Source organism: Sus scrofa, chromosome 17 (genome assembly GCF_000003025.6).
Source record: "Sus scrofa isolate TJ Tabasco breed Duroc chromosome 17, Sscrofa11.1, whole genome shotgun sequence".
Classification (NCBI taxonomy): Eukaryota; Metazoa; Chordata; class Mammalia; order Artiodactyla; family Suidae; genus Sus; species Sus scrofa.
This window is the reverse complement of record NC_010459.5, coordinates 51,330,483-51,346,513: the sequence shown is the minus strand read 5'-3', so window position 1 is coordinate 51,346,513 and position 16,031 is coordinate 51,330,483. Positions and strand designations below refer to the sequence as shown.

Sequence of the window (16,031 nt, the reverse complement as noted above, 5' to 3'; positions counted from 1 at the left end):
GAACTCTGGAAATTTTTTTTAATGATTGGCTTTTGGTGGGTATTTTTTGTTTAATCTGTTGAATTCATAAACTGTTTTATTCATTAATTTATTTAACTAGTATTTACTAATGATCTACCTACCACGTGCCAAGCCAATTTAGGCACAAAGTTGGCAAAGATGAAAAAGAGATATTTCCTTGCCCTCAGGGAAATGTGTAGTTTAGACATAACTGTCACATAATTCATAAGAAACCAGCTGTGTGGCCTTGGGGAAGTTCCTTAATCCTTCTAGACGTCGGTCTCCTCATCTGTGAGTGAAGGCGGTGATTTTGTTGTAAGGATTAAGAAAATTTCTATTTATCTAGTGCTTAGAACAGTGCCTGATGCAGCGTTAATGCTATTTAGGTGCTTGTTTCATTATGTGCACACACGAATATACATCCACATGTACGTATATAAATATAACACGGTGTGCTCTATTAGTGCTCTGATAGAGGTGTCTACGGTTATTCTACACAGGAGAATTTTATGTCAGGATTTACTTTAGGAAATAGAAACTACTCCAGGTATTTTAGTCAAAAGAAAATTTGATACAGTATTTAAGTGATTAACAAAATCACCAGGAGGGCTGGAAGAGTTGTCAGAGTGACCATTTTAGACTTTCAGTTTTTTGTTGTTGTTGTCTTTTTGTCTTTTTAGGGCCACACCCGCAGCATATGGAGGTTCCCAGGCTAGGGGTCCAATCGGAGCTGTAGCTGCCGGCCTACACCATAGCCCCAGCAACGTGGGATCTGAGCCATGTCTGAGACTTACACCACAGCTCACGGCAATGCCGGATCCTTAACCCACTGAGTGATGCCAGGGATCGAACCCGCAACCTCATGGTTCCTAGTCGGGCTTGTTAACCACTGAGCCATGATGGGAACTCCTAACTTTCAGTTTTAAGGTTCCTCCACCATGCCATGTTCCAGAGGTCACCAAGCTGCTACTGCTCTTGCCATCACCACTGCCACATCTTACTGCCTTGCACCCTCCAAACTGGGGACTAGGTAGTGGACTGCACTGCCCATCCTTCTCCCATTTGCCAAGTCTGGCTGGTCAGCTGCCACAGCCACAGGAAGAGGGCCGTAGCCTCCCTTCCACCCTTCAGATCGCATGCACATGCATCTAATTGACAACTTAATTTACCACTGACCTCCTCGCTGCACGGTTAGCTGGGGAATTTCATTTTAAGCTTTTGAGATTCTTCCAAATAGAAGGAGAATGAAATAGAGGTCAAGAGCACCCATCCAAGTATCCAGACCAAGAATTCTGGGAGATTACACGATGGGGAAAAATATTGGAGCTGGATATTAAAGGATGAGAAACGAGAATACAGGGCTTCTAGGTAGCGGAAACAGAGTACATAAAGGCATGAAGGCATAAAATAAGCTTGGCATAGTCCACAAATGTCTGTTGTTTTTGCCTACCCAGCATCTAGGCCACTGGTAACTGTTCCTTGGTTTCCCTTTGGGGAGTTACCCTGTCCCACTGTTAGTCATGTGGGTCTTATGAAGCCTATCTTGACTCCTGGTTCCAGGGGTAGGCGTGTGACCAATCCAGCCAATCAGCATATTCCATCCACTTAGTCATGGTGATTTGTTCAGGGCTGGCCATGTGACTGAAACCAAGCCAATGAGACTTGATCATAAAAACTCTTTTTTGGCAGGGATTCTTTAGCTGTGGGGACCATCTGCTCAGGGGAGCAGGTATATCTGATGAAGCCCACTCAAAGGAAAGCAGCTAAAATATGAGGAGAAATCGAGTGAGGATAATATTACGTGAGCCCCTGGACCCAGCTATGCCTGAAGCCACGTAACCCTCCTTCAGGCTATAAAAGTCATTTAAAGCAATAAATTCCTTTTTTTTTTTGGCCATGCCCATGGCATGTAGAAGATCCTGGGCCAGGGCTCGAACCTTCACCATAGCAGGTGCAAGTGTGACTTCAGCCACAGCAACACTGAATCCTTAACCCACTGAGCCACCAGGGAATTTTTTGATGTTCTTTTTCGTGATCTGAGTGCTTTTTAAATGGGTGTATTTGGTTTTAAAAATTCAGTGAGCTATATACACTTGTGCTATATGTTTCTGCATGTATGTTATATTTCAATTAAAAATAAAACAAGGAGTTCCCATCATGGCTTAGTGGTTAACAAATCTGACTAGGAACCATGAGGTTGCGGGTTCGATCCCTGGCCTCGCTCAGTGGGTTAGGAATCCAGCATTGCTGTGGCTGTGGCGTAGGCTGTCAGTTACAGCTCCGATTAGACCCCCGGCCTGGGAAACTCCATGTGCCGCAGTTGTGGCCCTAGAAAATACAAAAAAAATAATAATAAAATAAAATAAAACAAAACATGGAGTTTTGGCTCAGTGGAAGCGAATCTGACTAGCATCCTTAGGACGCAGGTTCTATCCCTGGCCTCACTCAGTGGGTTAAGGATCTGGTGTTGCTGTGGTTGTGGTGTTGGCTGGAAGCTGTAGCTCTGATTCAGCTCCTAACCTGGGAACCTGCACATGCCACGGGTGCAGCCTAAAAAGACAAAATGTATATATACATACATACATAGCAGAAAAACCTCAGCAGGTAGAAAACTTGGGGATAAAAAGAATGGCAGACCAGGACTAGACAGATTCAGGGCTTAAATTATGTCAGTAGAACTCAGTTTCTCTTTATTGCTTGCACTAGTTTCTCTCCATGTCCTGGCTTGATCACCAGGCTCCACATGTTGAGAAAATGGCTGCCATTGCTCCAACCTCACAACCTCTCATATTTATGTCTAGCATGAAAGAGAAAGTTGACTTCTCCCCAGAAGTGCAAATTTAAATGTCTGGGAATTGAGTCTCATTGGCTCTGACTAGTCTGCCCAACTTGCACCAACTACTTTTACCAGAGGAATACAATGTTCTGACTGACCAGTCTGGCTCACCTAATGAGTCTGGAGGCAGAAATGGAGTCCACAGCCCCAGAGAACCCAAGAGGCTGAAAGCAAGATTAGGAGGAGACTGAAGCTGTTGCAGAAGTGAATGGATGTTAAGTAGCTAAAAAGGATCAATAAATACCTGGTACCCAGACTTCTCTTCTTCCTCCTTTTTTAGCATTTAGAAAAATGCCTGGCACCTAATTTGGTACTTGATATAAGTAAGTGTTGAATGAGAGAATCGCTTCTATCAGCTGATATTCCCCAGGAGCAGACCTGTCACGCCTTGAGCCCTTCTGTCCAGGATAAAAAAGGCAGTGTCAGAATTTAGAAAAGGGATCTAAATCACTGCTTTGATTGAAAAGCCACAGGCCTCTATAGAATCAATGCTCTTGGAGAACTTGTGCTAACTCTTAGGCTAGTTCCTCATATCTTACTCTTTCTTCAGAGGGGCTTTGAGACAGAGCACTGGAAAAATCTCGTCATGGTAACTGTGGGCGAGGCAGGAAGTCATGAGAACCCTTGTTCACTGCTGCAGGAGTGTGGATTGGCACACCCATTTTGGAGAACAATTTGGAAATGGTCATTAAAGCAGAAGGCGTGCATAACCTACTGCTCAGCAAATGCACTCTCTGGAGAAACCCTTGCCCTGCTGCTCGGCATACATACAGAAGGGCACTGTTACAGGTCCTAGTGTGTGCATAACCAACCACCCCAGACTTAGTGGTGTAACAGTAACCATTTTATTACCCTCATGGATTTGGAGAGGGCACCGTGGGGATTGCTTGTCTGGGGCTTCAGCTTGAAGGTCAAGGATGACTTGACAGTTGGGGGCTAGACTGTCTAAAGACTTACTCTCTCATGTGTCTGGTGTTGGATGCTGGCTGTCAGCTGGGACTTCTGCTGGGACCTGACCAGAGCACCTGCACATGGCTTTTCCATGTGACCTGGGCTCCCTCACAGTGTAGTAGCTAAAGGCTCCTAAGGTAGGTGTTCCAACCAACAAGTCAAGTGCATTTCCTTGGAAGTCGTGCATTGTCATTTCCACTCCTTTTTGTTGGCTATAAATGATTCACAATCCCACCCAATTCAAAGGGAGGGAAATTAAAGAAAACGTCCAGAAGAACATGGGGATGAGAAGATTGTTGAGGCTGTCTTTGCAAAAGACATTCTGCCAGAGATGTTTGTTGCGGCAGTGTGTGTGCTGGGCCACCACCCCTTATCCAAACCCCTTGGGGGACGATGTTTTTGAAATTTAAAAAAATCTTGGAGTTCCCGTTGTGGCGCAGTGGAACCATGAGGTTGCGGGTTCGGTCCCTGCCCTTGCTCAGTGGGTTGACGATCCGGCGTTTCTGTGAGCTGTAGTGTAGGTTGCAGACGCGGCTCGGATCCCGCGTTGCTGTGGCTCTGGTGTAGGCCGGTGGCTACAGCTCCGATTGGACCCCTAGCCTGGGAACCTCCATATGCCGCGGGAGCGGCCCAAGAAATAGCAAAAAGACCAAAAAAAAAAAACTTAGGAGTTCCCATCGTGGTTCAGTGGTAATGAACCCAACTAGTATCCATGAGGACGCAGGTTTGACCCCGGCCTTGTTCAGTGGGTTAAGGATCTCGGGTTGCCATGGCTGTGGTGTAGGTTGCAGATGTGGCTTGGATCTGGTGTTGCTGTGGCTGTGGTATAGGCCAGCAGCTTAGCTACAGCTCCAATTCAACCCCTAGCCTGGGAACTTCCATGTGCCACAGGTGCAGCCCTAAAAGGACAAAAATAAATAAAAAAGTAATTATCAGAATTTTGAAAGGTAATATGGTACATACACCGAATATTTATATAACACCCGTTGAGAGGAATGGGTCAGCCTGTAAGGAAAAATTTAAATATTTCTGCAGTGAAACGTGAATATTCACATTAAATGCAATAAAAATTATAGATAGCTTTCTGTCTATTGAGGTCAAGTTGTGCCACTAAAGAAGTTCATGTCAGGTCAGGTCTTATTGGAAAACACATTATGGATTTTAGATTTTTAGATTTTAGATTTTTTTTTAATTGTAGCTAAGGACCTATTGACCAGTAATAGTAAAAAAAAAAAAAAAAAAAAAAAAAAGAAAGAAAGAAAAAAGAAAACCTAAATAGACATCATTAAGAAATGAGTAAACCCCAGCCACATGTTTCACTGGGGCTGTATCTTATACAAAGAATGTGGAGAGAAAGCAAGTTGGATGAGAGTATATGTGTGATCAGTTAGATAAGCAAGGTTATGTTGTCATAAAACAAACAGCCTCTAGATCTCAGAGGCTTATTTCTTGCTCATGTGACAGGTTCATCACCAGCCGCATAGGGTTGGGGAGGTTTCTCCTCACCTGGGGACTCAGCTGGTGGGGTGCTGCTCTGTGGAACATTGATGGTCACTATGGTCAAGGGACAGGAGGACATACTGGCTCTTAAAGCTGCTGGCAGGAAAGGATGCCTGTCACTCCTGCTCTGAGCCTCAGTTTCCTCTGAAAGGGCTGATTAATGACTGCCTGGCTGGAGGTGACCTGGGTGAACCGCACAGTCACTGTTCAGTCAACAGGTGTTCCTGGCCCTGGAAGTACTCAGTGCCAAGGCTCATGGGGCCTAGAAAGCAGTTATGGACATGCTGGCGATCTTTATCTGTTCACTGCCTCTGGGGGCTGGAACTGAGATCATCATTGCTCTGTAATGTTATCACACTGCTAGTGATTAGCATTATGGATTGTGCAACGGTTTCCTCAGGGCAGGTGCTTGGAACAGTACAGTTTGAGGGGTGGGGGGGGGCATGGTGTTATTTCTGACTTATTTCAGGCTCTGGAGATTTTTTTTTTTTTTTTGTCTTTTTAAGGCCGCAGATATGGCATATGGAGGTTCTCAGGCTAGGGGTGGAATCAGAGCTGTAGCTGCCGGCCTACACCACAGCCACAGCAACACTGGATCTGAGCCACCTCTGCAAGCTACACCACAGCTCACAGCAATCCTGAATCCTTAACACACTGAGCAAGGCCAGAGGTTGAACCTACATCCTCATGGATACTGGTCAGATTCATTACCACTGAGCCACAATGGGAACTCCAGGATCCTTTTCTTTATGTATTCTATTTGGGCAAGTCTGTAATTGGGTGTGGACAAGCATGTAAGGCCCAACTCTCACCCTCCTGGGAGTTCTCCAGGGACCTCTGTTTCTTTAGGCCATTCCTCTAAAACCTTTAAGGGCTCCCTATGGCCCACAGGAAACTGTAAGTATAGGACAGTTCCCATTGACGGAACACCTGCTACATGCCACACACTTTATAGGCACTATCTCAAGTCCTCAGAGCAGCCCCGGGAAGAAGGAACCATGATTCCCATTTTACAGATGTGGAAATGGAGGCTCAGAGAGGTGCATGACTTGCCAAGGTCACAGAGCGAGGGTGAGGAAGAGGCAGAACTGGTTGGTCATGAGATCTTTCTGACTCCGGGGCCCCTACTATACAGCGACAAGGTCAGGGCCCCTCTGGTCTCACCCCACCCCTTTTCCTTCTGCTTGGAGGCACCAGCTGCTCCAGGCAAGCTGTCCTCCTTTCACTGCCCCTGGAGCAAGCATGTTTCAACTCCCTTTTAAAGGCCATCTAGAATCTCACAGGACCCCTCCCCAGACGGCTGGTCACATGAGTTCCACTCCCATTGCATTGTACCACAGTTACTCACTTTCCTGTCTGTCCTGCCACGGGGCTGCAGGCACCTCCCCTTAGTCACCTCTGTATTTGTCATGCCCAGATGTGCTCCGGGCACATCTGCTCTTTGTTCTAGTTTCCTTTAACCATTACGGAGCACCTGCTGTGTGCCGGGCACTGTGCTAGATGCGAGGATACAGCAGAGAATGAGACAAAATCCCTGACCTCATGGAGCTTACGTTCTGATATGGGAGACAGAAAAGGAGCAAATAAGCACAACTATGCATAAGATGATGTCAGGGATGAAAAGCGACCCGAAGAAAATAAACCTGGGTAAAGAGATGGAGAGTTGGGGGGTGAGGAGAAGGAAAATATTTTAGAGGAAAATCTCTTGGAGGAGATAACATGTGAGCAGAGACCAGAAAAAAGGGAGCCTGTTTGATGGAGTGACTAACTAACTAGTGAGTGAATGAATAAATGAATGAATGCTCGCGTGAGCCGGAAACCTGACTTGGAGATGAAAGGGAGAGTGGAGGAAAGAATTGGACATCTTTTCCCCTTTCTATTAAAAACAACAATGGAGTTCCCGTCGTGGCTCAGGGGTTAACGAACTAGCATTCATGAGGACCTGGATTCGATCCCTGGCCTGGCTCAGTAGGTTAAGGATCCGGCGTTGCTGTGAGCTGTGGCGTAGGTCGAACACTCGGCTCGGATCCCAAGTTGCTGTGGCTCTGGCGTAGGCTGGCGGCTACAGCTCCGATTTGACCCCTAGCCGGGGAACCTCCATATGCCACGGATGTGGCCCTAAAGGCAAAAACAACAACAAAACAAACACACAAGCCAGTCAGTGCCTTGTTAGTTCAGATGGGAAGGCCTCCCTGTTTCTTTTCCTGGGGGGTCAGGGGAACTCCTTGCCCACTAGCCTAGGGGGGAGGAGGACTTTGTTCCGAGTCAGCTAGATCTCTACCATCCCCTTCCTAACTGGAGCCCGCTGGCCTCGGCCCTCTTTCTCCCTGTCCCAGCCGGCTGGAGGTACCTGAGTCCCTGAGACCTTTCCATCTTGCAGCACTGTGAGCAGGTCCGTCTCAGTGTCATTTATAGATGTGGAATGATGGCGTGCAGGGTCCAAAAGGTGCATCCAGGACCAGTTAGGGGCCACCGTGGCCTCGTTCACAAAGCAGTGGCACCTCTTCCCCCTGGCCTCCTACCTCTCTGTCTCCTTGGCAGAGTCACACTTTCCTGCTCTGCTATTCAAAGTTGACTTCCTCAAGGCTTGGCCCTAGGCACTCCCTCTCTTCCTCTGAACCAGCAGCCCACAGATGGTATCGAGGTGTGGTTTTAATTTGCGTTTTTCAAAAGACAAATGCAAGCACCTTTTTATATGCTTGCTTATTGGCCATGTGCATATCTTCCATGAATACCTCTTCAAGTCTTTCCATTTTTTTTTCTTATTAAGTTATTGGTTTTTAAAATCTGTGTGTGTGTGCGTGTGTGTGTTTGTGTGTGTGTGTGTGCGTGTGTTAAACAGTATTCTGAATGTGAGTTCTTTGCCAAATTTATATTTCTTCCACCATGCAGCTTATTCTTTCCCTTAATGGTGACTTTAGATGAAGAGAAATTCTTATTTTAAGGTAACCCAACTTATCAAACTTTTCCTTTTTAGCTGGTATTTGTGTCTCCTTTGATGAATCTTCGCCTACCCCAAGGACAGGAAGATACTCCTCTATGTTTTCATCTAAAAGTTTTTTTGTTTTATCATTCATATTTAGACTTACAATCCATCTCAAATTGATTTTGTGGATAGTGTGAGGTGGGAGTGATGAATCTTTTCTTTTTTTTCTCATATGGAAATCCAGTTGACCTAGCACCAGTTCAGTTAAACCAAACAGCACATGGTGGAATATGGTTATTTTTTGTACCATTCTTTCAGCTTCCCAACAGGCTTAAAAGTGTTTTAAGGAGTTCCCGTCATGGTTCAGTGGTAACAAACCTGACTAGGATGCACGAGGATGTGGGTTCGATCCTGGCCTTGCTCAGCAGGTTGGGGTTCCAGCATTGCTGTGAGCTGTCATGTAGGTCACAGACAGGGCTCGGATCTGGCATTGCTGTGGCTGTGGTGTAACTCTGATTCGACCCCTAGTCTGGGAACTTCCTTATGCCATGAGTGTGGCCCTAAAATTCGGGGGGAAAAAAAGTGTTTTAAGTAAAATGTTGGGGGAGGGACAATTAAAAAAAAAGACAGAGGGATTATTGTAGCTAAACAAATACTGTGTAAGTAATTCCCAATGTGGTATGTAATATTGTTTGATATTGTTAAAAAAAAAAAAGCTATAAAAGGCATTGTTTAAACCAAAGGGTAAATTTGGGAATGGACTGAATATTATAGGTTGTTATGATATGATTGTTCATTTTCTTTGGCATGATAATATTATTGTGGTTATGTAGGAGAATGTACTTTGTCTTAGGATTTCTGAGGAAGTATGAGGCATGAAGTACCCATAAGGCAGCAACTAACTTAAATAACTCAGGAAAAAACTGTATACATGAATATAGATAGAAAAAGCTGGAAAGGTTGGGGGAGGGGCCATACAGAGGTGGGGGAGTGGGAAGTAGGAACTGTTCAATGCAAGATAGGTTCAAGGATATTTTGTGCACATGGGAAATGTAGCCAATATTTTGTAATAGCTGTAAATGGAAAGTAACCTTTAAAAATGTGTTAGAGGAGTTCCTGTTGTGGCTCAGCAGGTTTTAAGAACCTGACACTATGTCTGTGAGGATGTGACTTCGATGTGAGTTCGATCACTGGCCTCGCTTTGTGGGTTAAGGATCTTGTGTTGCTACAAGGTGCGGTGTAGGCCTCAGATGCAGCTCAGATCCCCTGCTGCTGTGGCTGTGGTGTAGGCCGGCAGCTGTATCTCCGCTTTGACCCCTAGTCTGGGAACTTCCATATACCGCAGGTGTGGCCATGAAAAGAAAAAATTTGTATAAGAAATTAAAAAATTTTTTAAATCTGGAATAATAACAATCCAGGCGGAGAGTGTACAGGTGCTGCTTATACTAGTCTCTGGACTTTTCTGTTATGTTTGAAAATATTATTTATTTATTTTTTTTTAGGGCTGCGCCCACAGCATATGGAAGTTCTGAGGCTAGGGGTTTAATCAGAACTACAGCTGCTGGCCTACACTACAGCCACAGCAACGCCAGATCCAAGCTGAGTCTGTGACCTACGTCACCGCTCACGGCGACACCAGATCCCTGACCCTCTCACTGAGTGAGGCCAGGGATTGAACCCACATCTTCATGGACTAATCAGATTAGTTTCTGCTGTGCCGCAATGGGAACTCCCTGAAGATGTTTTTTAAAGACAGGTTGGGGGGTGCTTTGTATTGTCCAAATGAAAGTAGCTGCAAGTCACATTACTCCAGCTAGTTTGAGATTTCTGGTCTAGGGCCTCACCTCTGCTATCTCACTTACTCTGTATCATATCCCTGCGGGGCAAGTAACATTGGGCCCCTTTCACAAGTAATGAATAGAAGCTCAGAGAGTTAAGTGACTTGCCCGAGGTCACACAGCCAGTTGAGACTGATCTAAGACTTGAACTCACATCTGTCCTAGTCGAAATTGTTTGCTTTTCTGTTGTTTAAGCCTGTTTTCTCCCATCCCATTTCTCAGCGGAACTGGTCAGCTGAGAGCCTGTATGCATGTATTACTCACATCCTCACAACAACCTGATGCAGTTGTTGCTAATAATATCTGCCATTTTACTGAGAAACAGAGTGGTTAAGTAACTTGCTTAAGGTCACTCAGCAAAGAATGGAAGAGATAGGGTTCAAGAAACTAGGACACTGGCTCCAGAGCCCTCATTTAAAGAGTCAAAAAAGACACTGTTAAAAAGTATAAATCACTTTAGGAATACAAAGCAGAATTATAATTGGTCCTCACAGAATCCCTGCAAAGTCCTTTCTTCTCCTGTTTGGGCATTCCAAGGGGACACTTGCCTCCCCCAAGTCAGCTGGCAGCCTCTTGAAGGTGGAGCAGCCTCTGCTGCCCCTCACCATGAGTCTTCAGTTATTGCTAACTGCCTTCAGAGGTCTTCTGGCTTGGAGCTGATCCTAAAGCATTATTTTGGATATGGTTCCACACTGTCCTCTGGAGTAGGATACCAGTTTGTATTCAGGATGGGAATTAGGAGCTAGAGGAATAGTCAAGGCACTTACAACCTGGTGGTCAAGAGTGCTTTGGGAGACAGGTACATTCTTTTCTTCTTTTTCTTTTTTGGCCGCTGCTTGGCTTATGGAGTTGCCGGGCGTGGGTTCAGATCTGAGCCACAGTTGCAACCTATGCTGCAGCTGTGGCAATGCTGGATCCTTAGCCCGCTCTGCCTGTGCCAGCTGGGGGATCAAACCTGCATCCCAGGGCTCCAGAGATGCTGCCAACCCCGTTTCGCCGCAGCAGAAACTCCAAGATAGGGTTTTTTGTTTGTTTGTTTGTTTGCTTTTTAGGGCTGTACCCACGGCATATGGAAGTTCTCTGGATAGAAATCGAATCAGAGCAGCAGTGCCAGCCTACACCACAGCCACAGCAATGGCAGATCCGAGCTGAGTCTGTGACCTATACAACAGCTCATGGCAATGTCAGATCCTTAACCCACTGAGCAAGGCCAGAGATTGAACCCACATCCTCATGGATATCAGTCCGGCTCATTACCGCTGAGCCACAATGGGAACTTCCAGGTCATTTTTTTACTTAAGCCGTTACTGCAAGGATTAGGTGAATTGCTTCTCCATCACAGAGCCTCAGTTTCCTCATTTGTACAATAGGAATAAGAGCGCACATCTTCGGGTTGTTGGGGTGATTAATGTGGTAAGTAAAGCCCAGTGTATCTTAAGGGCAGGTCTTCACATTAATAACTTATCAACACTGCTGCTTGTGATTCTTTGGTATGTGGAATCTGCCCATATCTACAGCCTCATCCCTGCCATTCTCCCTGCCCTACTGGATTTTATCTATGCTTGCTTTGAGTCTACCTGGGGTCAGATCAGTCTTTTTAACCTCAGAGGCTTTGCATCTACTGTTCACCCTTTTACGTTTCTTCTCCTGTCTGTCACCCATCAGTGAGGCCTTCCCTGACCACATTATTCCTCCAACATATTCCCCTGTTTTATTGTGTTCATCACTTATCAGAACCTGGTATTATGAATTGATTTGTTTCTTTTTCTCCTCCCATTTGAGTGTTAAGTTCAAGAAGACAAGGATTTTGTCTGTTTTGTCTCTAAGCATCCCCAGCGCCAATAATGGTGTCTGGCATATGTCTGCTTTCAATAGATGCTGATTTGAATGAATGAATGAATGAATGAATGAATGAAGGTGTATACCCGAGCCCATATTCCTACAATCCCTGCTTTTCTGTCGCAGTGGGTGACCAGCCGCGTCAGGCATTGCAGACGATCCCTTGGCTCCCAGGTTGGGGGCGCCCAAGCGCGGAGCCGACAGGCACTTGAGCGACGCTCCCCGAAAGCCAGGGCGGTGGCCGCGCCAGGAGAGGGGCTGTCGCCTTTTGGCGACGTTCCCGGCGGGCCACCGCGCCGCCGCCGGGGCCAAAGAGGGGGTCGGGCGGTGAGCGCGCGCGCTGATCTTTTGCGACGGTGCCCTGCGGCACTGGCCCCGCCCCCTCCCCGCCCCCGAGGCCCGCCCTGCCCCGCCCCCGCCGCTGCGCTCGCTCGGGGCCGCTCAGGCCCCCGCCCGCTTCATGTGGCCGGGCCCGCGGCGGCCGGCGGCGAGGAGCGGCGAGGCGGCGGAGAGCGGCGGCCGGCGAGGCCCGGGAGGTGGTGGCCGAGGCCCAGGAGGCGGCGGCGGCGGCCCAGGAGGCGGCGGACGGGGAGCGGCGGGAGCAGGCCCGGCCCGGCCCTTGAGCGGCCGCCCGGCTGCAGCATGCGCGTCCGCCGGGGGCTGCTGCGGCTGCCGCGCCGCTCGCTGCTCGCCGCTCTCTTCTTCTTTTCGCTCTCGTCCTCGCTGCTCTACTTCGTCTATGTGGCTCCCGGCATAGGTAGGAAGGGGGCCTGGGACCCCGGGGGGGTGTCGCTCTGGCCTCGAGGGGACCCTGGAAACCCCCGCCCCGCCCCAAGGAGACCCCAGCTCTCGGAAGACCCCCGGCTGGAAGGCGACCTCAAGCCTGGCCCTCAGAAGATTACCGGGACCCCCGCCCGACCCTTGGGAGACCCTACGCCTGGACCTCGGGGGACCCCAGAACATTCCCGCTCTCTGCACCCCGACGGGCTCTGGAACCCTCCTCCCCACAACATCCTCCCACCCACCTCCTGCCCTCCTTTAACCCCATCCGGGCGCGAACCCGACTGTGTCTTCACACACACCCTCGTCGTGCCAGGACGCCCTCATTCTCGCTTTGGCCTCCTAGAACCCTCACTTTCCGCTCTTCGGCTCCTGAGCTGCCGCTCCCCCTCCCCGGGGTCTCCTTCAGCCCGGGTTCCCGGCATTCCGCGGACCCCGAACCTCCGCGGCCCGCCTGCCTCTCCTCGCGGAGCCCCTGTGCCCGGGTCTCGAGGCGTCCCACCTTCCCCGTTCCCATCCATCCTTCTCCTCTCTCCTCCCTGGTGACTCTCCCGTTTCCTGCTCTCCTTCCCTACCCTTTTTTCCCTCCACTTTCGCTTGTTACATCCACCTCCAGGTCCTCCTCCTCCTGATGGACAGATCGCTTTCCTTTTAGGGTGGCATTCCCCGGCCTACCCCCCGAGGAGGTCCCCCCCTTCAGTCTGCTAACCCCTGAGTGCCCCACTACTCCTCTCCGTCTACCTCCCCTCGCCCCGCCTACCCCCAAGGGCACACCCTTGTCATCTCCCTTACCTCTATCGTTCCTGAATCCTCACTGCTCCCCCCTCCCCCGCTCAGGTCCTCAGCCAGGTTCTTCCTGATTGCAGACTTGGGGAAGGGGTGCTGTCTGGGTTCTTCCTCTTTTCCCTTTTTTTCGCTTATGCTCTCTCCTAGTCTTGAGGGTAGAAGGTGGCCTTTAAGTATTCTTTGGTGCCAGGTCTGGGGCAGGGTACAGGGAGAGGGTGGCATTTGAATTGGCCCTAGAGGAAGAGATAAGACTAGGGCTTTGGGGAAATGGTGCTGGTGGCAAGGAGGAGCGTGGAGAAAAGGTGGAATGGGTACTTATTCTCCTCAAAGCCATGTCCTTTAAAAGAAAGGCAGCCTTGGAGAAACTGAATCCTGCCCAAGCATAGACTCAGATCACAGAGCAGACATTTAGGACATAAAAAGGTTGGAAGGAAATGACAGCATGAGGGTTAAGGTCAGAGGACATTGAGGTCAGACCTGGATTCTAATCCCTGCCCTCCGTGACCTTGAGCAAGTTACTAAGCCTCAGCTTTTCTTCTCTGTAAAATGGGGGTACTCATTCCTAACCTCATAGGGTTTTAAGGGCGGAAATAGATAAATTCCCTTTTAAAGCACTTGTCACCATACCTGATGCTTAGAGAGTTAAAAAAAAAAAACAAAAAAAACCACCAGCAGTTATTATATATAGCTTTGGAGAAACAAGGAAGTAGATGGAAGGTTTAGGTATGTATTTACCTGACTTTGCATCACCATGAGGCCCTAGAGAGAACCTCAGTTTAGAGTGAAAAGTGATCAGAAGATGCTGTCGGGAGTGGGCCAAGGAGAGTAAATTCTGCTATAAAAAGTCAGGATTATTTGGATGTTAGGAAAGGGTCGTTTAACTCTGGGGAAACTCCCTTTAGGATTGCAGTAATAATTAGTTTCATTCTCTGTTGACCTGTCAACACTGAACTAGCTGAATAGAGAAATTTCCAGATAGAGCAGGAGATTCTCTCCTGACTTTTTTTTTTTTTTGTCTTTATAGGGCTGCACCTGTGGCATATGGAACTTCTCAGGCCAGGAGTCCAACTGCTGGCCTATGCCACAGCCATAGCAATGCCAGATCTGAGCTGCATCTTCAACCTACACCACAGCTCATGGCAATGCAGGATCCTTAACTCACTGAGCGGGGTCAGGGATCGAACTTGTGTCCTCATGGATACTAGCCAGATTTGTTTCTGATGAGCCACAATGGGAACTCCTATCCTGACTTTTTTTTTTAAGTGCATATTTCATTTGATGGTTAATATTGATAATATGTGCTGTAAACTAGATCTAGGAAGATAGCACAGGTAACATCAGATTGCCCTAACAGTTTATGAGGTGTCTTAGGAAAAGGATCCCCCTGGGAAGGCACTGTTTGTGGCCTGTTGGATCAGGATGAGGAGATAGGAATTTTGGCAGAATAAGAACAGGTGAGTAATTAGTGGAATTAATTGAGAAAAGGTTCTTCAGTATATTGAATATTAGATTCTAGTAACAATGGGTGTGAGATGATGGATTTGAACCTAGAGGCAGTCTTGGAGCCTTAACTCCTTTTGTGAAAGTGACAGTTTTTTTTTTTCTGGTATGGGTGCATAAATCAGCTATATCTAAATGGAAAAGTATATCCCACTGGGATGGTAATCACCTTCTTGATTAGAAAGATTAGAAGCTAGATTCTAAAAAAGAAATGCAACTTATCAACTTAATTAAAATTCCTCAACGGTAGATTTTTAGGTCAGTGGAACCCTGGTGTAAAGCAATGGGCTTCTACCACACTTAGATTCTTATATCACCGATAACTGAAAAAGATGCAAGCCACTTAAATATTCACTCATCTCTCCTTAAATGTAAGTCTTCTAAAGGGTAGATCTAATTAGGATTCAGATTCTCTTAGTTGGAAAGGAGAGCAGTAGAATGGATGTGGAGTGGTTTTAGGGTTCTTGCAGGCACGGGTACAGGGTACATTGAGTCGTTTGGTGGTTTTATTTATCTTGGATTTCCTGTTAATGAAATTAGTTTTTTTTTTAATGATTAGCTTTGGACAGAGGGTGGCAAACCGTTTGAAAAGGTTAAAGCAGTCTAGAGAAACAGGTTTTCTATGCCTGGGATGCAAAGACTTTGAGACAATTATTAAAATGAGCTTAGAAAATAATACTGGGTTGAACCACATGAAATTTCCATTTTTGCAGGTCAAAAGCAGTTGTATATCAGCAGTTTAATGTACCAACCTAGTACATTTCCAAATAATGACAATTCTGTTTTCTGGCATAATGGAAAATGTCAGGCTTGTATTTCCTTCCAGGTTTAATTTTTTTCCAGCGCTGCTTTTGATTTGCTGTGTATACCCTGTGACCACGTTGTGCTCAAGGGCTAAAGAGAAATTATCAAATCTAAGAGAGTGTTACAACTATATTCAGAAATAGGTAGACTTGCCTTTGAGGTATGAGAACAATCATGTTAGTTGTGTTTTAAAGATGCTCATATAGGCCAGCCACAGTTTTAGCCTGTTGTTAGTGTTTTTGAGTTCTAATGCTCGCTCTTCATATTAGTG

At 47.1% G+C, this 16,031-nt stretch overlaps 1 protein-coding gene across 2 annotated transcripts in view; it reads left to right on the top strand.

Annotated features, from left to right (window-relative positions):
• B4GALT5 (beta-1,4-galactosyltransferase 5) overlaps window positions 11,948-16,031 on the top strand; it is a 77,294-nt gene continuing 73,210 nt past the window's right edge. For both annotated transcript variants that reach the window (XR_002340099.1, XM_003134490.5), the window contains exon 1: window positions 11,948-12,647. Coding sequence is in view for 1 of the 2 variants with exons in the window: in XM_003134490.5 (XP_003134538.2) it covers window positions 11,963-12,647 (685 nt within the window). In the remaining variant the exon portion in view is untranslated. The remainder of the gene's footprint in view (window positions 12,648-16,031) is intronic.